At 48.0% G+C, this 27,606-nt stretch overlaps 1 protein-coding gene across 5 annotated transcripts in view; it reads left to right on the top strand.

Annotated features, from left to right (window-relative positions):
• FAM135B (family with sequence similarity 135 member B) overlaps positions 1-25,470 on the top strand; it is a 271,496-nt gene extending 246,026 nt beyond the window's left edge. For 4 of the 5 annotated variants that reach the window (XM_025871527.2, XM_073893243.1, XM_073893244.1 and 1 more), the window contains 9 exons: positions 4,863-5,017; positions 10,040-12,038; positions 13,792-13,958; positions 18,286-18,377; positions 19,828-19,925; positions 21,182-21,333; positions 23,345-23,455; positions 24,842-24,955; positions 25,151-25,470. In XM_025871527.2, coding sequence (XP_025727312.2) covers positions 4,863-5,017; positions 10,040-12,038; positions 13,792-13,958; positions 18,286-18,377; positions 19,828-19,925; positions 21,182-21,333; positions 23,345-23,455; positions 24,842-24,955; positions 25,151-25,356 — 3,094 coding nt within the window. In that variant the 3' untranslated portion in view covers positions 25,357-25,470. Of the gene's footprint in view, positions 1-4,862; positions 5,018-10,039; positions 12,039-13,791; positions 13,959-18,285; positions 18,378-19,827; positions 19,926-21,181; positions 21,334-23,344; positions 23,456-24,841; positions 24,956-25,150 lie in introns of those variants that run through there. The other variant, XR_012378374.1, reaches the window with a different exon arrangement.
• Positions 25,471-27,606: the final 2,136 nt, after the last annotated feature.

Genomic DNA, 27,606 nt, shown 5'->3' with positions numbered 1-27,606 from the left:
AGGACTCTTTAAGCCAAAGTGCTGAGAGGGAGTCTTCCTGAGGATGTGGCGTTTGAATAGAAACTGGGGTCTATCCGGACAGACCTCGATATGAAAGAAGACCAGTCAGAGGGAAAAGCTGGTGCCGAGGCTCTTGCACGGGAACACGGGGCGTTTGAGGAGCAGCAGGAAGACCAGTGTAGCTCTAGGATGGAGTGAGCAGGAATGAGGGGGAGGGAGGCAGGACCAGCAAGGTGGGTAGGGACCAGCCCGTGTAGGACTTTAGGGAGCAGGGCAAAGAACTCAGACGTTGTACCATGACAATTATGATTAAGGCCTTTTGTAAAAGCTGGCGAAGAGTATGGTGGAAAGACCTGATCTCAAACTGATACACGTGGTTTGAAATCTTGGTCCTGGAACTTACAAGGTTTGTGACACCAGACCAGTTCCTGAGCCTCTCTTTGGTTGCTGCCTAGAAGTAAATAGGAGAGTCCTTCATTCAGCAGATACCCACTTAGTGTGGACTATGGGCCTGACACTCTTCCGGGCATTAGATATTTAGCAGTGACTAAAACAGACAAATCCCTATTTTAATAGCAGAAGGCATATAAATAAATAAATATGATATGCAAATGCAGTAAGTGCCAATGAGAGACATATCAGTGTGGTAAGAATGGAGAGGGCTTTTCCTTTGAGCTGTCACGGAAGAAGTCTGGAGCAGGTGCGGACTGAGCCCTGCAGATACCCAGGAGACCAGAGTACCTGTCTCACAGAGCAGTTGCAGAGGCACTGAGTACTATTCACTAGAAGATATTAACCTGTAAAGTTAGGCATACACAAGGCTAGAAGCAATATTATTCAGGAAGAAGTAAACTTGTAATTAGGTCATTAAGAGTAAGAGGTACAGAACCAAAAGGGGCATTTTACGTCCGATTGAGAAAGTTACTGGAGGAAAGGTACAGAGTACTATGAATGGAGTTTCATCTCAGAATGAGGCAGTGAGCAGGTGTGAGGCCAGGCTAGTAAGCGTGCACCGGCATGGGTATACCCACCTGGGGGTCGGAGCTGGAGAGGGAGGGTGTGCATAGGAGACAGAACCATCCCCCCAAATCAGGATGGACAAGTGGACAGACAAGGTGGCCCTGGTGACACTCATCTGTCAAGACCCATCAAGTTCAAGACCCATCAAGTTCAAGACCCATCAAGTTCAAGACCCATCTAGTTCAAGACCCATCAAGTTCAAGACCCATCAAGTTCAAGACCCATCAAGTTCAAGACCCATCTAGTTCAAGACCCATCTAGTTCAAGCTCATCCTAGATTGTGTTTCTCGAACAGTGGGGCACATTGAGTACACTGTGAATCCACGTCGTGGGTTTGGGACAGCGCTTCTACACGAAACAGGATAGAATAGGACAAGATGGAGTAGGGAGTACCAGTAAGACGTGTTTCTGAAACTTTTGCTTTGGTGTGTGTTTCTAGGAGCGTGTGGTCGTACTGGGTCGCCACGTAAAATGGAGACTGTTTCTTGCCATGGACTGCAGTATTTAAAAATGCAATGTTGCAGTGTTTGAAAATGTTTTAGAACTGGCTGGTGGCAAGCGTGTGTTTTATTGTCCCTTGCTTCTGCTTTACTTGTGCCCAGCCTGTGCTTTTCACACAGTAAGGAGGGGCTCAGTTGAGACCTTCTTGAATGAATGAATGCAGAAGTGTTGATGTGCAGGAAGACCCATCCTGGGGATTATTTAACCTCTGTAACAATGACAACTGACTGATCACCTGCCTTTTAGGTTTTTCTGTAGAAATAAGTATAACGCTAATTTTTGAAAGTCATTCATTTTACAAGATGCCGTGTCTATAGTGTCTGAACGCAAAAGGCACTTTCCCTGCCTTCTTGGTGCTTTGCCTATTGAGATGCCTCGAGTCAGAAGCCCAGCTAAGTGCTCTCCCTGCGTTGGCTCATTGAATGCCCACACTAACACTGTGAGCTCGGAACTGTTTGTATCCCCACTTCACCGAAGAAGAAACTGGGAAAACCTGGGCTCAGAGAGGCTAAGTAACTAATTTTAGACCACACAGCAAGCATGTGATGCACACACAGGTCTGCTAGAGTCCAGATCCCACACTCCTAGCGTCCTTATGGTATATAGCTGTGGCTCCGTGATATAGTGGTGAACCATTATCCTGAGGAGCTGAATCTGGCTTTCTCAGCCTCCAAAATAGAAGTGTCTGTGTGTTGTTCGATATACTCCTTGGGTCAGGGAGATAAGTAGGTGAGGAACTGGGCCCTGGATGCTGCAGATAGCAGCTCTCCAGAATTTGTTTTTCTGCCTTGAAACTTTATGCCCGTTGACTAGCATCTCCCCATTTCCCCACCCAGCCCCTGGCAACCACTCCCCTTTATTTTTTTGACTCTGAATTTGACTATTTTCAATTCCTCCTGCACGTGGAACCACAGAGTATTTGTCCTTGTGAGGTTGACTTCTTTCACTTAGCACAACGTCCTCAAGGTTTGTCCACATTGTCACATAGGACAAGGTTTCCTTCTTTTTTTAAGGCTGAATAATATCCCAGTGTCCTGCGTTTTCTTGATCCTTTTTCTGTTCACAGACTCAGCCTGTCTCCGTGGCCGGGCTATTGTGAATAGTGCTGCTATGCACGTGGGGGTGCATGGATCTCTTAGAGACCCTGATGTCCGTGCTTTCGGATAAATACCCAGAAGCAGGATTGCCAGATCACATGGTGCTTCTATTTTTAATTTCCCCAAGAACTTCCACACTGTTTTCCACAGCAACTGTGACGTTTCACGTCCTCATCAACAGTGTCCGAGGGCGGCAACATAGCCACATCCTCACCAACGCTTGCTTTTTTCTTGGGTTTAAGAATAGCCATCCTAGGTGTGAGGTGACAGAACTGTGTATGTGCTCTAGAATTTTTAGTCATTTGTTTAAACACACGCTCAGCCGTGCTTTAGGTGCTTGGTCACATCCACAAAGTCACAAAGTCAAGAAGCCATCTTCTGGCAGGAGGTAACCCGGACCCGACTCCCCAGCACCTCTCCTGCTGTGTGGTAGTTACTTGATTAATCACCCGATTTATTCATGACTGTGAGCTCTCTAGGTCCAGAATCAAGTTTCCATCCTGGCGGTATATACCTTTGCCTGGGGACCCAGTCCTCCGCACGTGGGTGTCCAGTCAGTGTACTTTTTTAATAAACTAAAAACTGGACCAGAATTTCCAGGTTCAGGTGATAGCTAAGAAGTACGGGATTGATTGCAACAAAATTCCCTTTAAATATTCAGAGAAAGCTTCACGATATTAAGAAGTTGCTACAGCCTTCATGGCTTTGAAGAAGAGAATAAATACATTGCTTATCTTTTTTTTTTTTTTTTTTAAGAGACAGGGAGGGTGGGGAGCAAGGGGGAGGTGCCGAGGGAGAGAGAATCCCAAGCAGACTCCCTACTGAGCACAGAGCCCGACCTGGGGCTCACCCTCATGACCCTGAAATCACGATCTGAGCCAAAGTCAAGAGTCGGACACTTAACCGACTGAGCCACCCACATTGTTTATCCTTTTTGATCATAGGTTAAAATCCAGTTGAATAATAAGAAAGAAATAAAATATTCATATTTCATATGTATATTCAAAATACATGTATAAAGTATCCTATATGCATATACGTTCAGTATATTTGTTCCCGAGAGTGCAGAATGAGAGAATTTTCCCTGGGCTTGTGTGGAGTTCTGCCTCTATGAGTGGTTCTGTGGGAGCAGGTGACCTGTCTACATGGCTAAAGAGTGATGTGGGGGCTTCCAGAGGTCAGGCTGCTCTAAAAACAGTGACAGTCATTCAGACAGATAGAAGCTAACTATGTGTGTGTAATTCTTCTCCCAGACTTACCAGCCTCTTCTCCCTGGGTTTAAGAGTGATTGAGGTAAGGGGCGCCTGGGTGGCTCAATCGTTGGGCATCTGCCTTCGGCTCAGGTCATGATCTCAGGGTCCTGGGATCGAGCCCTGCATCAGGCTCTCTGCTCAGCGGCGAGTTTGCTACTCCCTCTTCAGAGCTCTGTGATCTCTCTCGCTGTCTCTCTCTCTATGTCAAATAAATAAATAAAATCTTAAAAAAAAGTGATTGAGGTGGAATGGTGAATGATGGAATGTTAATATTCTTCCTTTGTGGGAGGAAATAGACTCTTTCCCTTCTCTAGGGACTTGAGAAAGGGAATAAACATTTCCTACTATACCATCTTTTGAATGAGGAGTACTGATGATCTCAAACTCCAAAATCCAATTCCTGCTGGTGGAAGGGTGTTTGGTCCAGGGAGGAAGAATTTAAGGCATTTTTTTATCTTACACGGAGGAACCAAAACTCGTGGATCCTGAGCTAGGGGCACTTACCCGCTAATCCAGGATGCTGGTGTCCACAGAGTAAGCAATAAAACAAGAAAAAAAAAAAAAGCAATCTTAGATGGTCCTTAATACAATGCCACGACCTAGAATTCAGACTCTAAGTGTTATAGGTTAGAAAAGCGAGAATAAAGGATAAGGAGTTTGAAGTTTTTCCTCCAAAGTACTAATTTAAGATTTCTAGCCATTTAGAAGCTCAGATCCTGCTCCACTGGAATGGTATTTATTGCATCCCACTAAAATGGAATGTGATACGTGCCCCGGTCGCACGATCCGTGACCTCTAAGCTCAGTGCCCAGACCAGTGGGGCTGGGTAGCTGGCTGGGAGGAAGGAAGAGAGGATGGACACACAGATGATGTATTGTCAGAGCCTGCTGAATGTTTCCTGAGTGTTTTCTTGGGATGAGGGGATGTGAGGCAATGACTCTTACCACATTTAAAACTTGTTCCGATGCTCAACCAGTATGTGTGTCCCCAGGATACAGACCCACAGCCAGTTGTCTCTGGACATCCGTAACTCGGAGTACCTTACCACCATGCCCCCGCTGCCCGCGGAGTGCCTGGACATCGATGGCGACTGGAACACCTTGCCAGTTATCTTTGAGGACAGATACGTGGACTGCCCTGCAACAGGTTGGTCTTTGTTCTGGAAAGACTCAAGACTAAGGCTTATCCGTGGATTCCGGTCAGTTGCCCTACTTATGTTCCAGCAGCAGTGGAGCCAAATCAAGGAAGTGATTTGGCAGTTCATGGAGGAGACACAAAATCTCTGGCTAAGCTAGTTATTTGAGATGACCTTGTGTCAGTGCAATTGACAAATCAACGCAACAGAAGGGCAGCTATGGTAGAGATCCCCTTCCTGACTCCCTCTGGGGTAAAATTCTACCAAGTGCCTTGGTGTTTTCACCTATGAAATGGGAACCAGATTCTCCCCTCACCCTCAGCAGAGGATGGACATCCTTTCATATCTCAAATATAAAGTCATTTCTCATTGAACTTTGGTAGCATTCAGTTCAGACTCCTGTGGAGTGCTTGCTTCATGCCACGAACCGGGCAAGGTATTCAGAAAGTGGGCTGGAATCCCATCTGTGTGTATCTGTGCGTTTGTATCCACATCGCGGTCTGTCTTGCTGGGCAGCACAGTGTGTTAGGGAACTGATAGGTCAGCGGGAGAGAGCCTGGTGCCCACGGGGCATTCCGTGGATGTTAGTCCTCTGTCCCCTCCCACAGCCCTGCTCATGGAAACCCAGAAGCTATCATAGCTGAAGTAGACCCATGATCCCTTAAAGAGCCAGAAAGTTGCCGGCTGGAAGTCTTTCGTGTTTTATCTTTTGAATTCTCTTAAAAACAAAACAAAACAAAACAAAAAACTTCATAAGCCCTATTTCACAGAGAGAAACTGAGGCACGGTGAATACAATATTCAAGATCTGCCCTGCCATCTCTTTGATTTTTTGGTTTTTTTTTTTTTTGCCATCTCTTTGTGAGGCGTTTCAAACCATGATGCTGGGATGCCCATCATTTAAGTCATGCGCCACTTAAATTTCAGAGTTTCTGCAGGCAGAGATTTGTAGGATCTTTAAAAAAGAAAAAGAAAAAAAGAAAAAAGTCAAGGAGACTTCCAAGGACAGTGTAACTTCGTGATGGAGGGATGTTACTGGATTCTCAGTTGTGCCCTGACATCTAGCGTCAACACTGTGTATGACAGCAAGAAGGGGACGCACGCTAGAGAAGGCCGCCTACCCAGCTGGTCAAAAAAACGCTTGGTACTTTGCACCAAGGCTAAGTGTGCGTGTGTTTGTTATGTGTGTGTGCTCATCTTCATTATAGTTATATATGATTGCTACAGAACACCTGAACAGGTAGGGAAGAAATTTACAATAAGCACCTGAGATCAGACCCTCGGATTTACTACTTGGCTTCCTTGCAGAAAGTCTTCAGTCTGTTTCCTTTACATATGAATAGACACCCTGATGGATGCAAATTTCAGTCCTGCAACTCATGCATACAATTGTATTGCTTTGTTTTTTATAAATCTTCCTATCTGCTGAACCCATCCATTCTGCCACACATGATGGGAAGTCAATCTTGGGCTTTCGCGGGCTGCCCTGCTGGCCCTTCTCTGCTGCCCTCCAAGTCCGTGCTCTAGATTTCATGTGGCTGGGGGCCATCTGCCCCTGCAGGGGCCTCGAAGCCATGTATTGTCCATCTTTGCCTGTGTTTCAGAGGCAGCATCTCTTTGCAGCTTCTGGAAGGTGCTTGGGACAGGGAACTTGACTGAGTCTGTGGCCCCAGCACTAAGGATCCCGTCTTCCCAGAAGGACCCCAAGGCAATTGCTCTCAGAGGATTGGCTCTCTCCCCAAGACTCTCTATAGACCTCTCACCTGTTTGTTCCCTTTTCCCAAGACTACTTCCCCACTCAGAACTTCTCTTGACCTTCTTTGTTCCTTCACAGTGTGCTCTGATGGTTCTTTAATCCCAGAGCAAAAGCATTAGCAAATAAAGAACTATTTCCCTTTCCCCAGGAATTGGTGACCTTAATGTAATTTTCAAGGAGGTCATCAGATTTGCGTTCCATTGTTTCAGTGTGGTGAAGAAAGGGAAATAAAAGAGTCCCATTTCCGTATTAAAATAGTAATATTTATTCATGGTCTGCTACAGTACCATGGGCTAGATACCTACTGTGTGCCAGACCCTTGCAAATTCTGTCTATATTGTCTGTGATCCCTCCTCCCCGGGACCCCTCACTCTTCTGCCCCAAGGCAATTGAACCTTTTACCTAAGGGCCTTAACAGTTGACCAGACTGCCTCAAATGGAATCTTTGCTCCAACCATTAGTGACTGTGAAATTGGGCAAAAGGAATTGTAATTTATATTCTGTAGGTCTACTGTGAGCAGTGGATAGGTCCATCCATAGAACACTTAAGGCACAAAGGAAGTTATGAATGCATGTCAGCTGATACTGGTCGTTAGTTGAGGACTAAATCCATTCTCTTTGAATTAGATCCTCCGCTACTCCTTTATTTTTCCACAGTTGTGGTAGTGAAGCTAGTGTTGTTATTTTGACAATCAGAGGCATCTTTCCTCTCTGTTCCAAGACTTTGCCAATCTCCTGATGCCTGTACTATAAAGACCAGGCTCCTCATTTATACAGGGCATTCAGGTAGGTCCATCCATATGGTGGTTTCCCTCTACCTGTCTAACCCCATGCCCGCCTCATGCCCCCGTTCTCCCTAGCTCCATTCACACGAGATCTAACTGATATCTGGCCAGACTGTGCACCCCAGGCTTCTGGGTCTTGGCCCTTGCTGTTCTCTGTGCCTCATATGACTCATTAACTCCATCTCTGAAGAACCCAATTCATATTCTCCAGGATACAGCCCACATGCTTTATGTAGGAGAGCCAACTCTACTGTACCTTGTATGCTTCCCAATATTTTGAAAATCCCTTAGAGACAGAGACTAATTCATCATTAAAACTGATCCCCACTTCCCCTCTCCCTAACCTGTGGCCTAGTATAGGGCTTTGTGCATAGGCTCTGCCAATGCATTATTCATGGATTAAATAACATGGATGTTGCGGTTTTTTTCAAACCAACATAAGCAGTTCGTGAGACTAATAGTCTTTGTTCTGCTGCATTTCTGTTCTATTCTCGATTCATTTTATGAACACAGTTTACCATGTGGCAGCCGTGATGTTAGCCGTGGGCACCCTGATACTCATACAACACAACCCTTCTTTCCAGTGCACAAGTGAGTTGTGTGGTGGTGATGGTGTTAGAGTATGTTTGTGTAGAGGGGATGCTGGGAATTTGTTCAGAGAACATTTAACCTGCTGTTGGCTGTGGGAAACCTCCCCCAAAGGAAGGGACGTTTGCTCAGTGTCTCAAGATCCCAAGAACATATCCACATAAGGAAGAGACCCATTCTTCCTCGATCTTTGTTCTAATCTTTGACCCAGCCATAAATTTCACCCCAAGGTGTGAGCTGGTGATATGGTTTGTAAGTATCTTAGTGATTCACTTCATAACTTCCAAAAGTTATATTCCTTTAACTTCTAAGAAAACCATTTGAAGAATTTAGAAGTTTTAAATAAAATAAAAGCCCAGTTCCTCTTTTATTGTCTGGTGTATGTGGAAATTGAATAAACTATCAGATGGCTTTTTCAAGAGAGCTGTGGTACTGACAGACATGGGAGACACTTATTCTCTTCCATTTAGGTTTTACTAGAAGGGAGAGAAAGAGAAAGAGATAGGGGGAGGAGCAGGAAATGGAGGAGGAGGAGGGGCAGGAGAAAGAGAGAAGACAAAAGGAAAGAGAACAGAGACAGGATGAGAGAGATAATAGTTTACCGTAAAGAAAAATACGAGAAAGAAGGTCATGCTTTGACCCTGCCATCCTACCGGGAAGATCAGAGTGATCCGGGAACCTCTGCGGTCTGAATGCCATGCAGGATAATTGCCCTGGTGACAGAGCTCAAGCTTGGAGGGTTTCTCTCCTGAAGGCAGGAATCCGTCCTCCCCACGTGTGGACAGTTCATATCATGACTCTCCTGTGAGCTATGTCTATGAGGCCTGCTGGTTGCTATGAATCTGCCCTTCCTAGAGTTGAGGAAAGTGAGCTCAAAAGGGAAAAAAAAAACTTATTTAAGTTCTGTCGTTGTCCAAGGCCTCAGGGCTGGTGGCGGCCGGTGTCAGGACCAGAAAACAGGCCTTCCTGGCTCCAAAGCTCTTTCTCCACTGTAAATACTGTACATGATATAGAGAAATGCTTTAATATTTATAAGTAGTAATTAAATTAAAACTATTTTGGTAAGTAAAAGACCAATCATGAATTACAATGTTTGACAGCTTTGCGTTAGCGCACGGTGATTCTGACACGAATTACCTGGTATTAGGTCAAACAGGTTGAGGGCACAGCCTCTGATAAGACTTCCCTCATGTCAGACACAAGCTTGGGGGTTCCTAGACCACCTGTCCTCCTGACCAACTGGATACCAATTCAGGGGTTCCAACCCCCCCCCTCCAGTTCAATGATTTGCTGGAACAGTTCACAGAGCTCAGGAAAGTGCTATGCCTGTGATTTCCATTTTAATATAAAGGATATAAATAAAGACCAGCCAAAAGAAGACACCTGTAAAGCAAGGTCTGGAAGGGTCCCAAACATGAAGGTCCCATGACCCCAGGCCTGGTCATCCTGGCAAATCAATGTGTATTGCCCACCGGGGAAGCTTACTCAAGCCCCAGAGTCCACAGATTTTATTCGGGTTTCATTTTTTAGGCGTGGCTGGTCGAATCATTGGCCACATGATTGAACTGCTCTCCCCAGAGGAAAATACCTGTACTACCTGGCTCAAAGCCCTGACCAAATAGTTGGCCTTTCTGGCATGGTCAGGCCCCATCCTGAGTCATCTCCTTAGCATAAACTATTAAGGGACTCATTTGAGTCACCTGGTTAGTGTAAGCTTTTAAGGCCCACCACCGATAACAAAGACCGTTCCATCACTTGGGAAATTGCACAAATTCAGAGGTTGTCCCCTCGGAACCAGGAGCAGAGTTCAGCCAGATTATTTATTATATAGTCGGGCTTTTGGATAGTTTGTGGACATAGGTTCTTAAACTACAATACATTTTTCTTTCTTTCTTCTTTTTGTAGGGTACAATTTGAGTGTTTACCCTAATTTTGATGTTCCAACGACAAGTCCTGCAATAATGAATCTAAAGGACAGAGAAGAGGACCCTTTTGTAAATAGAAAATCACCTTTTAGGGAAGACCTTGTCTTGCCCACCGTGAAACCACCCCAAGTGGACTCTGATGAGGAAGTTATTAGGTGTCCAGAGCCAGATGACAACATAACCACACCAAAATGTGCAGACATGTGCTCCGGATCTCAGGTGTATCTGACAATTGGTGAGTCCCAGAACAAAGCAGGTTTGCCTGAAGAGGAATGTTGGACTGGCCAGTGGTCTGATGTTGGAACACATCCACAGGCAGATGAAGACCTGCCCAGAAGGAGCCCAGGTCCGGAGGATGGCCAGGCCCCGGCACTCACCTACATTGATGTGAAATCACATAGCAATAAGAGGCCTTGCAGTACTGAGCCCACAGTGGTCATTAGAGCTCAGCAGGAGAGTGGGCACTCTGCAGATAACTATGAATCACACAGAGCTGTGCCAGGCCAAGAGGTAGTGGGTGGAGGTTGTCAAAATGCCATCCTTTCAGAGAAAATAATGCTCCATGAGTCAAGTACTCTAGGAAAGGTTGCAGACCAGGTGGGCAAGATGGCACTGCTAAGTCTGAAGCTCATCCCCTCTGAGCCCTGCGATCCACTAAACTCGACTTTGAGGGATCCCTTGAATGTTAGGGCTTCCCCAAAGGACCCTCACTCAGAGGAGCAGGAGGAAGTGTCGGTGCTCTCGGGGGTCATCAAGAGATCTTCTTCCATCATCTCGGATTCAGGCATTGAGAGCGAGCCAAGCTCTGTTGCCTGGTCCGAGGCGCGAAGCAGGGCCCTGGAGCTACCCAGTGACCGGGAAGTCTTGCACCATCTGGTTCGAAGACATGCCCTGCACAGGAACTCCTTAGAGGGTGGACACACAGAGAGTAATACGAGTTTGCCGAGTGGGATCCAGGCGTCTCTCACCTCCATTAGCTCTTTGCCTTTTGAGGAGGAAGAACGGGAGCTGGCACTCACCAAGTTGACCAAGTCTGTGTCTGCACCCCAAATCAGTAGTCCAGAGGAGTCTGCTGAAGATGTGGACACCGTGCAGCAAGGTGGAGGTCTTGCTGAATGTCCAGCTGTACCCATGGAAAGCGTAGACTCCTTGGGATCCAGAATCCAGGATGCTGGGGCAGACCATTCCCTTGTGCAGGTGGTTCCGGGTGCCGACAGCCAGCAGGGCCCTGGTTACATAGACATCCCCAAAGGTACAGAGAGTCAATTTGATCCTCAAGGGCCTTGTCATCTTGATGGCAGGACTGAGAACCCTCCGGGTGTTGAAACCAAAGGTCTTAATATAAAAATACCACGTATCCTAGCACTTGAAATCCCTAGGCACGAATCTTGTCCTAGAGTACTAACAGAGACCCCAGAGGGCATGCCTGAAGACTTGAATGTGGGGAAAGGCGCTCTTTCCGACAGCAGCATCTCAGATGATGAGACGATCGCCCACCATAAGGTGCCTGAATGGAGCTGTAGGGCAGCTGCTGATGCCAGCGACCTGGGTTCCACGGACGAGCAGAGCAGCTCACCACGCATCACTGATGATGCAGCATTTAGCGAAGGAGCTCACACTCCTCTGGAGGCTGGACGTGAAGCAGGCACCGTGTGCTCTCCTGTGACTCACTTCATTCACTCCCAGGTTTTAGGAAACCAAGAGCCAAGGGCAGGCACTTCCATCATGGCGTCCCACCTGAGCCCAGCGGAGACCTTCACTCTGGACAGCCTGAAGGCCGTGGAGGTCGTCAACCTATCCGTGTCTTGCACTGCCACGTGTCTCCCTTTCTCGTCTGTGCCCAAGGAGACCCCTGCCCGGGCTGGGTTCTCTGCCAAGCAGACCCTGTTGCCCATCACTCATCAGCCCTTGGGTTCCTTTGCTGTGGTCTCCACCCATTCGAGCAAGTTGGAGGAAGAAGTCAGTGAAAGGATGTACAGGTAAGCCGACCACTGGCTTACCCGCCCCCAGCACGGTTTTAGATTCCCCGCATATTGCTCAGGTTCATGCATACTCTTTCAATATTGAGATAGGAGTTATTTCCCGATTTAGATAAAGTAATATATTTATGTTCTACAAGTCAGAGATGCAGAATAGTAGAGGTAAAATCTATCAGCAAGCCTATCTCTCAATTACATCCACTGCGTAAGTTCTTCTGCACTTTTTTTGTGTACATCTCTATTCTCTTCTTATGCAAAAATAGGATGATTCTGTACAAACTGTAAGGTTTTTTTTAACCTAACATATTGGGAAAGTTTCTATATGTACCATGATTTATGAACAAACTCCTTAAGAGAGGGATATTTGGGATTTTTTTTTTTTTTTAGTTTTTATTAGGATAAACAACTCTGCTATGAATGTCACTGTACCTCTGTCTTCGCACATTTTGAGAGGGCTGTTCTTTAAGGGCCTTTGAGGAAATCTGCCTCAGATTTGGCTCCTCAGCCCTTTTGTGTGGTTCTTACTCATGTCATTCCTTGCATAATGCCAGAATCCATCCCTTCATCCTTGCGTTAGGTTTGTATTCATATTGCTCCCTCATCTATAACTATATATTTGATTAAGTATATTATAGAATCCTTTTATTACTCTTCTGCAAAATGCTGAAGAGTTACATATTAATGATAACCACGAAAGAGATTGCACAGGCAGGTAAACATTGGATTCCTCACTTTCTGAAGAATATTAAGTACCTAATATGCCTATGGCATCAATTTAATAAATAGACAGCAAGCACTGACCAATGCCTGCTTGTAAGGTTACCGTCCTTACAGCCTAAGAGGGAGACAGAAAGATGAGAGAAGTGAACAAGGGTAGCTGGGTAAACAGGAGGGTTCCTGTGTATGCACCGCTGAACCAGAAGAAGGACCCGATATGGCTGGGGGCAGCGAGTGTGCCTAGAGATGGGGGCCAGGGGAAACCTTTTAGAGGTGACTGCAGAGCAAATACGAGAGACACAGTGGTGATGGTGATGATGGGGATGGTAATGGTGGTGATGATGATGGTGGTGATGATGGTGATGAGGCTGGTAATAGATAATGTTTCTTACTGTTTAATCAGTTTTAAGTACTGTTCTAAGCATTTTACATAGACTGTGTCACTTAACACGCAGAATAACTTTATGAATTAGATAATGGTGTATTCTTCTTTTACAATTGAGGATACCCAACACAGAGATTTTAAGTGGTTGGCCCACAGCTAGTAAGTGTCAAAGCTGAGACTCTGACCTTAGCAGTCAGACTCCTGAGTCCGTGCTCTTAATCACCACCTTGTCTGTTATTTGGGCAAAGATTGTGATAACCCAGTGGGAAACCCATTTCAGACAGACCTGAACGCACCAAGGCACAGAAGTAAGCAAACTTGATTTAGGCAGGGAATCCTGAGAAATGTGTTCTCTCTGGAGGCTGGGAGATGATGCTGGGAAGCAGGTAGAGGCCAAGCCATGGTAGCCTGTGCACATAGAAATCTGCAGAACCCAAATCACACAAAACTTTTCCTGGAATGCTCTCCTGCCTCCTGGCTCAGAAAAAGCGTCCCTCACCAGCATCTCCCGAGGCTCCATATTCTGCCTTTGCTACTCACAGATACTTCCTTATAGATGTTCATCACTCCCACGTCCCAGCCAGCTCAACTCATCTCCTGCTCAACATGGCATACACAGTGTGGCTTCTGATTAATTAGTGTATTCTCCAGTTTTTATCAGGCCAAAGAAAAATTTAAAAAAGAACTGAAGATTGATGGATTTCTGTACAGTGACTTATCTGTACTAGCTTCTGATATACCGTATTTCCCACCAGAGGAAGAGGAAGAAAATTTGGAAGATGGGATTCACCTGGTAGTCTGTGTCCATGGCCTAGATGGTGAGTCCCCCAAAAAGTTTCCTCCTCAAAATTCTGTACTGTGGACAATTTATAACATTTATGAAAGATTTTAAGTCAGGTACTTGTGCAACAGTGTTATTAGCAACTGTGGGACGGCAGCATCCTGGGTCTAGGGAAATGGCCTGGCCTTGTTCCCAAGGAAGAGATCTATCTCTCTGGCACAAAAATCTGTTGAGCAAATGAAATTCATAAATGAATGTAATGATGCAGTGAAGGAATAAATAGAATAAATAAATAATGGAATGAATGAAGAAATGGAATGAACAATGAAACTAATGAACAAAAATAAAAGAAGGAATGGAGCGAGTGGATGGATGGATGGGTGGATGGATTATTGGGATGAAAATGTCAAGGGATGCATGAGTCAAAAGCACAAGGGAAAAAACAGATTGGAATGAATGTAGATTCATGTGGGACAGGCTCAGGCTAGTGGCCCAAACTGTTTTGTTGCCTATTTTTATTCTTTTTTCACTTATGGGGCAATTTTTGCCTATAAGATACTGTACCAAGTTCTGGGATTGCAGAGACCCAACATGGTTCCTGACCTTAAAGCATTCTTAAATTAGTGAGATCAGCAAATATGGACCGAGAGCTGAATGCTACGAGAGATACCAGTACTATAGAGGTCCAGGGGAAGAGAGAAGAGAGTGGGAAGGGCTCCTTCTCCCTGCCCTGCCTCCCAAATGACTGAGGCCCCAGTGTCAGCTTTCTTTGGGTTTCTCGATCAGTTCTAAGACTCTGTAAGATACAGAACTTACCAGCTCTGCTGGAAGATCTTGAGGTCCCAGCTCAGCCTGGACCAAATGCAAGCAGTTGGTCCTGCTTGCCCTTGTGAATTCTAGCCTCTCCCGAACTGGCTGAAAAGGAAGTGATCCAATCAGCTGGAAGTACAGGGCATCTGAGTTCTCCTCAAGCTCAAGTTCACATCATAACTGATCTGAAAACTGGAATGTGAAACATGATTTCTGGAAGCATCTTGACATCCACTTTATATGGACTCCAGTGCATAACTAACGTCAGAAAAGGGAAAGGACTTCTCTAGGGCCTCACAGGTGATAAGTGGCAAAACCTGTGCTCACTGTCTTCTGGTGATCATGTAGTAGGGAGTGGTGGTGTGTTATGCTTCCAGGGCACACTATTCTTTATACCCTGAATTCCCAATCCAGGGGCTAATGCATTTAGCTGTCTGGCTGTATGCCGTGGATACCGGGACACTCAGTCAACAGGTCTATTTGGTGAAGTGTCAAATAATCCAGTGGTAAATGATACATTCTAGATGAGGAGGAAGGGGAGGAGAAGCAGCATTGGTCTATCACTCTGGGGCCAGGCACCCTTCTAGATGCTTAACATCCATTAAGGTCATCGATTCTCACAATATCTCTGCAGAGTAGGTGGTGTTATTGTCCCATTATAACTGGGGACACTGTGTAAGAGGCCAGCTAAATAACTTGTGTAAGTTCCCACAGCTAATGTGGTTGAGCCAAGGTGAAAACCCAGCTGTCAGAGCTCCAGAGCCCATGGTTTCATTCTGCCTTATGCCAACAAATTCATCTCTTCGCCGTCCAAACTGTCGTCCTCAATACCGTTTGAGTCATCTTCTAAAAAATCTTACCAGATCTGGTCGTGCCGGTCCATTACTAAAAATCTTTCTTTGTAGCTCTCAGAAAATAAAATAAACTTCTGTCTTAGAAAGCTTCTGTGTTCTGAGCCTCCCCACTATCATCTCCTACCCTTTCCCTCCTGCGATTCAACCTCATGCCTTTCCCAGAGATGCATGCCATCCCACACCACTGTGTCTAGTCACCCCGGGCTCGCTGCCTGGTGAGGTGTCCCTGCTCAGCATCCATGTCACTGCTTCCCAAGTCCCAGCTGTTTACATACCTTTCCCCAATTTTGTTCCACCCAGGTACCTTGTCCTGGTATTTCAAAATTTGTATTGAAATTGGTATACTTTTTGAATATATTTTAAAAATAAAGAAACTTCAAATCACCACCACAAGGGAAATACTAAAATCTGTTGGCACACATGAAGAGTAATACTAAAAATAATTACGATGATATGAAAATAATCTTACTGAAGTTTGACCCCACTGTCAGAAGACTGGACTTTCGAGACTCACTTTTCTCTCTTAAAAAATAAAAAGCTACTGAAGACATACTTGTGGTTTTTTTTTTTAAGATTTATTTATTTATTTTAAAGAGAGAAAGAGAGAGCAGGGGGAGGGGCAGAGGGAAAGAATCTCAAGCAGACTCAGTGCTGAGCAAGGAGCCCGATGTGGAGCTCCATCTCACCACCCTGAGATCACGACCTGAGCTAAAATCAAGCGTCAGATGCTCAACCGACTGAGCCACCCAGGCGTCCCTGAAAACATCCTTTTTTTTTTTTTTTTTTTTAAACTGGGACTTGCAATCGGAAGGCCTGCAAGAAAGACAAAGAATGACTTTCTCCTCAGCATGATGCCCTTTTAACACAGGTGCTGTGGACGACTTAGCTTCATATCATGCATGACCAGCGTGCCCTCTTACTTATCTGATATTAAATTAAAACGAGAAATACTCTCAGTGTGTTCGTTAAGATGAGAAATCTTGTCAGGCCACAGACTTTTATTTTTGCCCACGATGCATGTTGGGGAGGGAGGTTATGAAGACAGGGCGACCTTGGCAGTGCGTGTGCTAGGTCCCAACCCCGAACCGGCAGTTACAGCATTATCAGCTAGGCATGCAGCCATCAAAAACAGAGCCGGTATCACACATAGGTTTCTCTTGATGGTGACTTCTCCAGTTCAATGTACCAATGTCCAGATGCTACAGAGTTGTACAGGACCCATTTGTTGAAGTTTCAGTTGCAAGGATATATTTATATTAGCAGAGATATGAATATCTCTGAATATGAGTATATTCAGAATATGAATATGAATATTCACACAACTCTTCAGGATGTGCCAAAGGCCCAAGATTTGAATCCTTGCAAATTATTTTCAGTGTAACACCTTATCAAATCCTATTTTCTGAGAAAGTTTCAAGTTTCACTCAGTAGCTGAAGGGGAGGGAGGGGCCATTAGCATTCCTTACTTAGACTCCTCAGGCTAAGTATAAACACTTGCTGCTTTTCTTTTAAGGCCAGGTTCTGGAATATCCGTAGGTCACTCTAAATAAGAACCACAACAGGACCAAAGAGCCAAATTTTATCATCAGAAATGAACAGAAAGAATAAAATTTAACTTATAACACAAAATAGAAACCTTTCCTAAAAGAACATGAGCATTTCGTGGCTGTGATCCCCCAGGTTTGGGCCTATGCTCTGCGGGCCACCATCACAGGGCGTGTGTGAGGCTATCGGGTCATCCTTACTGGTTAGGGATACCCTCACATCCTGTAGTTCTCCCCACTTCCATGTGGCACTCCCACCATCCTTTGAGTCAGTTGGTAGTTTCATGAAGAAGGATATAAGCGTTTGTAAACTATATCACTCACGGTTCCACAAACTACTTTGAAATTCTGGTTGTATGGGAAGGTAGGTCCCCTGTCTGTCCACTGACTAGCTTCTAACTTTCGACTTTACAGGGATCCCTTTGAGGAATAGACCAAAAATTCAGTACGATGCAATCCACCCCCAGAGCCTGCATGAAATCTACATTTAAAAATCCTTGACTCTGAAGCTCATTGGGTTATAGCAGATCCATCCTCTGGATAATCTTTACTGCGCTCTGCCATTAGCAGTGGCCTCAGATTCCTTAGCTGTCATGGCTCTGTCCTGCGGTCGCGGTGGGTCCGGTGGCGTCCATGGAGTTGGCACAGTCATGGCTCCTGCTCCCAAGGGCGATCCTTACTCTATCGCACATAACCGTGCCCTGCCTGGCCCATCCGGGGTCTCGCCGGGTGCCTGTGGCTGGCACAGCTGGTCTTTGTACGAAGCGGGAACTTGAAGAGGGGGACATGTAGATTGTGGGGCATGTAGACATCAGCCACCCCGTGTGCCCCGTGCAGCGTGTCCTCACTAAACAGAATCGGCTGTAGAAGAGGAGGGGGCAGTGTGTTTGCAAATGTGCTGTGCGTGGAATGTTCACGAGCCACATGTTTGTAGATCAGGGAGAAAGTCCACTGAGGTAGGACTGCTTGACCTTGTGTCGGGGGGCAGGGGGGGCTAGAACCGCTAGGATGGGCTCGTTTCCACTGCTTTTACTATCTGCTTAATGAAAAAATGGAAAATGGGGGGATGGGAGAAGAGGGGGGCCCAAATCCCTTGTGTGTCCGTTTTGATAATGAGTAACTATGGGTCTGTGGCGGGGTTATCTGTCGTTTTTAGGGAACAGTGCGGACCTCCGCCTGGTGAAGACTTTCATAGAACTGGGGCTTCCTGGAGGAAAGCTGGACTTCCTAATGTCTGAAAAGAATCAGGTATGACAAGAAAAACGTCAGGACTGAGAGAATCCCTGAGCCGTGTCTAGAAGGACCTCCTAAAGTCACCCTGATGACGTGTGGACACCCCCATAGAAGGGGACCCTGCCAAAGAACACTGGATTATTTCCTTTTGGGAAGGTGAAGAAAGAGTAAAGAGTGGGGACATGTGGGTCAGGTGGCAGGGCACTTGGGGGAGGTGACAGCTTGGATCATAAATGGTTTGGGGGTCCATGGGTCTCTACTGGGCAAAGGGGGCTGTCACAGGCCTAACCCAGCCCTTGTGATGCAGCCCCCGTGGCAGAGGGATTTGACTGGGGTACCTAGGGACTACTGGACCGGGTCTAGACAGAAGTAATGAGCTGGTGAGCTTACACCATTTACAACACAACTTCACTGTGTTGTAAATGGTGTAAGCCTGACACTGGTGTGAGGAGTAGGCTGCCTTATCCCCCAGCAGGATTCGAGAGGAGACAGGCTCGCACGGGAAAGCGCAGCCCCAAGCACAGGTCCTGTGAGCAGGAGAGCGCACCTGCTGGCCTGCAGGCATGGGTCTCTCTTACTCCGTGGACACTGAGAAGTGACCGGAGTGCTCCATCTCTGTGGTGTCTCTAGGACCGTTGAGTGGCAGGTGACAATGAGCCACAGGCCCCCTCTTCACGCCTTCTTCCCCACCCTGATAAATGCTCATGAGACACCCCTTGTCCACCTTTGTAGCTTGGCACTCAGCACAGTTCCAGGTAGCCCACGACCCTGAAGGACAACTCCACTTATGGGAAAGTGTCTTCTATCTTGGCCCTGAATCTCTCTCCCTGTGGTTCCCATCGGTTTCCAAAAGTTCATCCTTGACGGGATATCTCCCAATCTAGTATGTCTTCCTCATGTTTGCCCTTTCTGATTTTCAAAGTCCCATCTGATGTTCCTCCTCTTCCTTTTCTGCACGTATCCTCTGACCATCCCTGCTGAGTCACGGATGGCTTTGGACCCTGCTCTGGACGTGGTCTGGTAGCACAGTCCCGAGGCTGTGCCGGGAAGACAGCACGGTTTCGGGGCCAGGCGGGCTTGGGATGTGAGTCCTGGGGGCATGGGCTCACCCTTAGAGCCCGGTTCCTCCCGGTACCATGGGGCCGGCAGGACGCAGGCAGGTACGGCCCCTGGCGCGTGATGATGTGTCAGCTGGTGCCGTGGACCTGCTGCTCTTGCCCACCAGCTTCTCCCATCGTTTTCCAGCCAGCCTTCTGACAGGATTCTCCAGCGTCCTGAGTCTCTTCCTGAGAGCCCCAGTCTATGGGCCCCTTTCCTTGGTGCTGAACCCCCACCTGTTACCCCAACATCGGGCTTAGGCACACTCCCAGAATGTGCCACCATGGAAGAAGGTGGGCTTGTGCACAGAGCCTGGCCTTGCTGTGACCCCACCCAACCTACACCCGTTCTCTCTCTCTTCTTCCAGACGGACACATTTGCGGATTTTGATACCATGACGGATCGGTTGTTGGATGAAATCATTCAGCACATCCAGTTGTACAACCTCTCCATATCCCGAATTAGGTAAAAGGAAACCACAGGTAGTTAATGCTGGGAGAAGAGGAGAGGCATTTCTGGGTGTTGGCTGTAGACAAGTTCAGAGTGCTGCCTTCTGTCTACAACCTTCAGAAGCTAACTTGTGACTTACTGGAGTAGGTGACTTTCAGAGCAGGAGTGAGTGGGGGAAAAGGAGCATTTCATAGCTCAGTAGAAAGGGAACTGGACTTTAGCACAAACCCCGAGGTTTGAATTGCTCTTCTAACACTCACTCATCTGAACACTGACTCTACCGCGCAACCTCTTTTAGGCTTTCTAAACCTCTGAGCCTCCATTTTCCCACCTGCTAGGTGGGATAAGCACTGGCATCCGGTGGGGAACAGCAGAATGCATCACCTGCCCCTAAGAGGACTTCAGTCCACGCTCATTTGGCCCTTCCACTCCGAAATGAGCTTGGCTGGAATGTTTCCTGATTTAGACAAGAACCAATGGCTTGTTTTTTTGTGTGCTTGCAGTATGTGGACATAGCCATGAGGCCACATGCCTTAGTCATTTGAGGCCTCAGAGATAAAATATCCGTTCTTTATTTCACAAATGAGAAGGGAGAGGCCTATGGAGATGGAGTGAAAAGCTAGGTAATGCCATTTCATAGACAAACATTCATTTCCTTTCTCGGCCCGTTTTGTGCTCACCATGAGCAGAGCCATGGACCCTCATGTGATAGGGTTTTCATAAACAGGTATTCAGTTTGAAAATAATGCTGCGTTGGGTCCTCAGATGTGTGAGTCACAGTGTGACTGGAGCAGAGCATGCAGGAGGGGCGTCCAGCAGCGCGGGCCAGCAACGGGCGACTCCTTACATTTGCAGTGATGGTGGGCAATGAATAAAATCGCAGAGGGAGTCAGACGTCAGGTCGTGAGCGGCCTCATCAGCCAGGCCAAGGAAGTGGGGTTTCATCCTGGGAATGGCCAGGGCCCCCCGGCGGCCGGAAGCGAGACATAGAGCACAGGCAGGGCTGCTCTCAGAACGCAGAGCCCAGCCACACGCCCGCGCTTCTCTTCAGACCACACTGGGCAGCAGAGGCCTTGTGCCCGAGGTTTCCATCTCAAGCTTACTGCTGTGGCCAGAGGCCGGAAACCCAGGGAGGGTGGGCTGGCAGCCCCCATTCGCTTTGCCAGATCCCCGAGTCGGGGTGGGGGACGGCGGGACCCCTCGGTGTTCCCCAGCACAGCAGCTGGCCTCCCACGGCCATGCTCATGCGCGGTTCTCTTCTGTCCTAACAGCTTCATCGGCCATTCCCTTGGCAACATCATCATCCGGTCGGTCCTCACGCGGCCCCGGTTTCGGTATTACCTCAACAAACTCCACACGTTCCTGTCACTGTCTGGGCCTCACCTGGGGACGCTCTACAACAACAGCACGCTGGTTAGTACAGGTAAGGCTCCTCCGGGCCCGTCCTGCCTCGCAGTCCAATCCGGGCAGAGGGAAGGTGGAAGCCCAGCAGAGGTTCTTCCTGATGGAGTCTTGTGGCTGTGGAGGCTCTCCAAACATGGGACGCTGAGCAAAGAGAAAGAGGGCCTCTCCTGTGTGAGTCCAGTGATCAGACTAGATGCCACCCGAGATCTCGTCTGTGAACGGAAGGGTGATGCCCTGGGGTCCTGGCTGGATGAGATCGAGCAGGCACAGGAGTGGGGAGGAGGGAGCAGGGGTGTGTCGGGCTGCTCAGGCTGCTATAACGAATCGCCATGGACTGCGTGACCTGGAGACAACAGAAGTGTATTCCTCACAGCCTGGAGGAGGTCCTGCTTCATGGGTGACACCTTCGCTCCGCCCGTAGCAATGGGCCTTGAACCATGTCCCTGCCATGGCAAGCCTGTGACTGAGTTCTGACCCAGACACTTAGGGGATGACTCTGGCCAAGACATTTTCATCCCCATGCAACTTAGAATATTCTTATTTAAAAATAAGAATATTTTTAAAATGGAGTTAGTGTATGTATTTCTGCTTGTGTATATGTATGGATGCATTTATGATCTTTAGGTATATGTATGTGTGTAGATATGCATATCTGTAAATGTATATATTATTTCTCTGTGTGTGTGTGTATGTGTGTGTGTGTGTGTGTGTATCAGAATTGTTGAAGATTAAGCAGGAGAAGGAAGGGAGAAGTTGACTAACATGTATGGGAGGTCAACCAGAGCCAGATTCTGTACTTCTTGCTGGAATGGAATGACATGGCCCGCAGCTTTGAGGCTCTCAAAATTTCCTCTGTCAGGCTAGGAACACCATGGAGAGTAAAGAAGCAAGGCTCAGTGAATCTTGGACAACGAGCAGAATTTCTAAGATAGTGAATGGTGGGACAAGTTTTTTGTGTAAAAGAAAATAGTATGTATAATAACATAGAAGCAGGCAACAGGTGGCTTTTTGTGACAGGAATATAGGCTGAGCTCGAGGGACAGGAGATGACCATGAAGTGCTCAGCCAAAGCCTGATGATGAAGGGCCTCCTGTGACGTGCTGGTCTCCGTAGGAGCACCACGGCTGGCAGATGGCAGCCCAGGGAGGGCGTCAGGTTTCGTGGAATAACAACTAGTTTATTAAATCATACTCCTAACAAAGACTTCAGTGGTTCCCGATAGCCCCCAATCCATTAGGTGGCATCTGGGCCACCCCAGTAAGCTCCCACTCCCTGCCTGTCTCCCAGCCCCTGCACCCTGAACTTGCCTGACACCCAGGGCCAACTGGGCTGCTTGCCTTCCTCACTGAGGCGGGTCAGATCTCTTTGTCTGCCTTTAGGTTATTTTAAGGACATTATTTGAAACGTTGGCCATAACAAGTGGAAGATGTTTCCTTTGCCATTCTCTCTGTCCCCACAAACCAGGGAAGCCATCATTGGACAGAAACACATGAGTCAAACCACATCTAACTTTTTTCATACTTATAATCTTGTGACATGACAAAAAGAATTATATTGTATTCATTTCCTTGCATTTTTGTCACACTCACTTTTGTCGTGGTGACGCGATACTCATCAGCGTTGGTGCTGGTGTAACCAGGGTCAGGGATGGACTCTGAAGTGGAAGGTGTTTCAGTTTTTCTCCATGCTACACGGATCTGTAAGGAGTATCCATATATACGGCTCTGTATTTGGGATTGCTTCCTTAGGCTGGATTTATGAGAGGAGGTCGAATGGGTCAAAGGGTGCAGAAGTATCATGACTCCTAATACCAGTCACCATATCATTTTGCAGGATGATTTTATATCCCTGCCACAAGTACATCATAAAAATTTTCCTCTAACTTCCCGAGAATTTGCCGAAGTGCCTACTATTCTCTTATGTTAAAATTAACTAAAAATCACAGTTTCATATTAATCTCTCCCCAATTATTTTTGCTCTCTTTAGGTTATATTTTTGATTTTTGTTCTGTTCCATTTTGGTCTTTCTAGGCTTGTGGCTCATGCAGAAATTAAAGAAATCCGGGTCCCTTCTGCAGCTGACCTTCAGGGATAACGCCGATCTGCGCAAATGTTTCCTCTACCAACTAAGCCAGAAAACAGGTGAGTGCCTTCCTCCACGGCATGCTGCTGCGGTCACGAGTGTGAGCTGGAGGTGCAGCCCTGAGACCCAAAATCTCTCTACCACTGCATTGATGCACTCAGGGAAGGGTTTAGTCAGGAGGTGCAGCATGCACAGACTCTTCAGCTCATAGGGAGGCTGCCCCCGAACTCAGCTGCTCCCGAGAAGGGCGTCCCAGGTGTGCCAAGGTGTGCATAGAGACCATCTCTGCACACAGAAGCTATAGCCTCTACTTCCCACCAAGCTTTCAATGCCCTGATCACAAGCCCTGGGGCTGCGTGCCCACACACTGCTCTTTCTCAGGTACAGATCCACCCACAAAAAGGGCAGGTGCACACCATTCATTTAGATTGATGGTGCAGGGGGAGACGGGGGTCCTTCCCAGGCAGGGCTGAAGTCACACCTTCACCCACGCTGTGATGGCAAGTGCACAGGGGTGTTGGAGACCCTGCCTGTGTGGTGGGAATGAGCAGAGGGCAGCAGTGGTCTGAGTGTCCAGCCTCTGTCCCCTGTCACCGTCTCCATCATCTCATGAACACCACCCCTGCTGACACTCTGCGCCTCTCTGAACGTGAGACCCCAGGCAAGACCTTACCCAGTGTGTCTCTGTGCCAAGTTGAGCTTTCGGGACTCCCTCCAGGCGGAAAGGAGGGAGGAGGATTGGGCAGAGGGGAAGCTGGAGGGCAGTGTGGTCACCGCAGAGAGCTCAGGAGCTGGGGCGACCCCGCAGACTAGGGTGAGGGGCTGGTCTTCATAGCCTTGCCCTGAGTCTGCCAGTCACCGAGGCAGGCTGGCCCCCATCAGGTGGTCTTGGGAGGCCAGAGGTCCCACCGCGGTACAGGGGCACAGGGCTGAGGGCCGTGCAGGCAGAGGGCCTGGGGGCACGCTGCAGTGTCTGTCTGCAGGCCTGTGCAGGGCTCTGAGGCCGCAGGTCCGCGCCGTGCTGTTCAGCCCCCCTGTCTCCAGCTGCAGGCAGGGAGGCACGTTCAGAGGCCATTTTCGTCCACGGGGACAAGATGAGCACTGCAGTTAGGAGCTGTCCCCGTTGTTGAGAAGGAGGAGCAGAGTCCTCACTTTATTCCTTACGGACTCCTTAGCGCTTGCCACGCAGAAAGGCCCCTTTGTCACCTGCGTGCTGCTCCCCTCCCCCCGTCGAGAGGAGCTTGCCCCCGCGTCTCTTTAGCTTCTGTGGCCGAGGAGAACAGGGCTGCACCTTCTCTCCGAGATACAGAAGCTACACTGCAAAAGCAACAATATGCCCTGGCTAGCTGGTCTCCCCACCTTCCCCTCTCTGTGCTCCCTGTGCAGAGCTGGGGGTGCCCTAGTACCACCCGACCTGGTAACGAGCACCCTCCTGGCTCCTGCAGGTCTGCAGTATTTCAAAAATGTCGTGCTCGTGGCTTCTCCCCAAGATCGCTATGTGCCCTTTCATTCAGCCAGGATCGAAATGTGTAAAACTGCCCTCAAAGACAGACACACAGGTAAGCCACATTTAATTATTTTTTAATTTTTATTTTTTTACGGACTTCCTGATTTAAAAAGCATAAGTAAATTCGAGAAATTGCCAGTGCCTACGAGGGCACAGGGGATGGCCCCCCCTGGCACACCCGGAGCTCTTCTCCAGATCCCGCCGGCCCCCTTCTGCTGGGGCTTCACCTGCGCCCCCCTTCCCCCAGGGCCCGTGTATGCGGAGATGATCAACAACCTCCTGCGCCCCCTGGTGGACGCCAAGGACTGCACTTTAATCCGGCACAACGTGTTCCACGCTCTGCCCAACACTGCCAACGCCCTGATCGGCCGAGCCGCGCACATCGCCGTGCTGGACTCCGAGCTCTTCCTGGAGAAGTTCTTCCTGGTGGCGGGGCTCAACTACTTCAAGTAGCGGCGCGGGGCGGGGGGGCCGCGGAGGCTTAGCGACCCCTGAGCGCGCTTTATCCTGGACCTCCTTCGCAGCCCTCTGCCACTCCAGGCGGAACCCGGAGAGGCAGGTGCTGAGGCCAGGATGGGGGTGGGGTGGGGGGGTGGGGCCGGCCGTCCCAGGTGCTTCTGTTTCGGAGGAGATTTGGGAAAGCTGAACCCGTCCACGGTAGTGTCACCTGGCGAGACATTGCCCGAACGTGTCGGCCACCTGGAGTCTCTTTCAAGATGCTTTCTAGGAGAAATATGACAAAATAAAGAAACAGAATCCTTGGGGTCGGTGAGCCCACCTTTTCCCCCACCGCGGGCTCACCTAGTCCGCTCCAGTTTCCCCAGATCTGTCCGGTATGTTCCTAGCTCATAAGCTTTATCATTCTGATTAAATTAAGTGCATACAAGCATTTCAGAACTCAGGTGAACCTCTGTGTGGAAGTGGGACATATTCGTGTAAATATAACCCTTAATAGATTCCAATGTGCCACTTGCTTAAGACAACGTGATGCCCACACGATCATTCTCTCTCATGTTTTCTCAACAAGCGGCAAAGGAATGCTTTGTACACTCCAATCCTAGTTCATGAACAGCAACGGGTGGGGCAATTTAAGGTGTGGGGGGAGAAAGGTGATACTCCTGGTAAATGCAGGGTTGTTACAAAGGAAAACAACCTAGAGGGAACGTGGTGAACCCTGTTGCTTCACCTGCTCCTCCGCACTGTCTAGGCAGTTCCGTGGCCCACAAATTATTTTTGTGAATGCTTAAATCTCTGTCTGTCCTTGGGGAAAACGGACTCAGATTAAATTTAGCAGAAGGGGGCACTGAGATGGATGCACAGGCTGATAGGAAGCTCCTGCTGGTATTCTTCCAAAGAAATGCTTCGTTAGCATTTGATGCAATTGCAAAAAAAAAAAATAAATACAAATAAAACCATTAACGTGACCAGCTGCTTCTCCTCTCCGTGGAAGGAGAAACATCTAAACGGAGGAGTGCTGGATTAAACCTCAGGGGAGCTCTAAGAAGGTGCTGGCTATCTTTCAATAGAAATGTCTTCTTGCCTTAGGAAAATAAAGGGCTAGGAGAGGTCACCATTGATAAAAACCAATAAACAGCAGGGACAACAGTGAGATCAGAGAGGAGGACCACAGCCAGATGGAGGACCCAGCTTAAATTGTTACCGGTAAGTCACTTAAGGGGAGTTTTGAAAATTGCCAGTCTATTTGATAGGGTCCCAGACTCCACTCTTGGCCTAAAGGAAGCCTGGAGAATCACCTAGTCACACTGAAGGAAGTCGCAAACCAGGACAGGAGGGATGACTAACACAGGAGACCCATCTGCAGGAGGTAGAAGCTCCTGTTTCTGCAAAACCCCCTTCTCATGTGTTTCGGAAACTCCTCTGGGACCAGATTCCTGGTCCCAGCGCCTGGACCATGACCTTCGCTCACCAGTGCCATGGTCCTAAAACCAAGTAAATCTTGGCTCATCTGAGAATTGTAGTACTCCCACGTTAACAGTGTGACTTTGCAAAACAAAGGCAGACCATGAGAAACCAGTTCAGGTACATACGCAGCTTCGCAGGACAGGAGACCCATGGGTTTCTCGTGAAAGAAGGCGGGGGTGGAGATGAATGAGCCTCAGAGGCAGACTCGCACACAGTGGAGTTAGGGTTTCTCTGTGGGTCTCCCGTGAACTTTCATTATATCCTAGGCTTCACCCGTATGGGACCAGTAAGTCCCGTGGGTCTTTTTCCAAGTTCCCGCTGGACAGAGACTGGTTACTCATGAACAGGACCGATCTGCGGGATAACCCACCAGGAATCGGGTCCTGCGGTGGAGCCCATGATGTGTTTCCTGGTCTAGACGCATGTTCGTGCTCAGCGCAGGACCATATGTTTGTGGCAACTTCTCCTTTTTGGCCACATGAGAAGCCCTGCCCCTCCGATGAGAGCATTTCATTTTGTGTTTCCGATACCCATCAGCAAAGTTTGTCATTCCCTGGTCATTTGCAAGACCATGTAGCCAGTGGTTACGGAGCCAGGGTGAATCCAATGACCATCGTCTTTTCCAATAACCAGATGCCATTTTTAACTTCAATATGCTGTCTGGACATAGTGAGAACTCATGGCAATAAACGTCCAGCTGCATGGTGTGCCCCTTTTTTATAGGGGTGATCTGCTGTCTTTGTAAACCCTCTCTGGCCTCTGAGCATCCAATCTATTGTG

Source organism: Callorhinus ursinus, unplaced genomic scaffold (genome assembly GCF_003265705.2).
Source record: "Callorhinus ursinus isolate GAN/ISIS: 27379988/994484 unplaced genomic scaffold, GSC_fseal_2.0 scaffold5, whole genome shotgun sequence".
Taxonomy (NCBI): Eukaryota; Metazoa; Chordata; class Mammalia; order Carnivora; family Otariidae; genus Callorhinus; species Callorhinus ursinus.
Note: the sequence above shows the minus strand (reverse complement) of the source record. Positions and strands in the feature narration are given on the sequence as shown.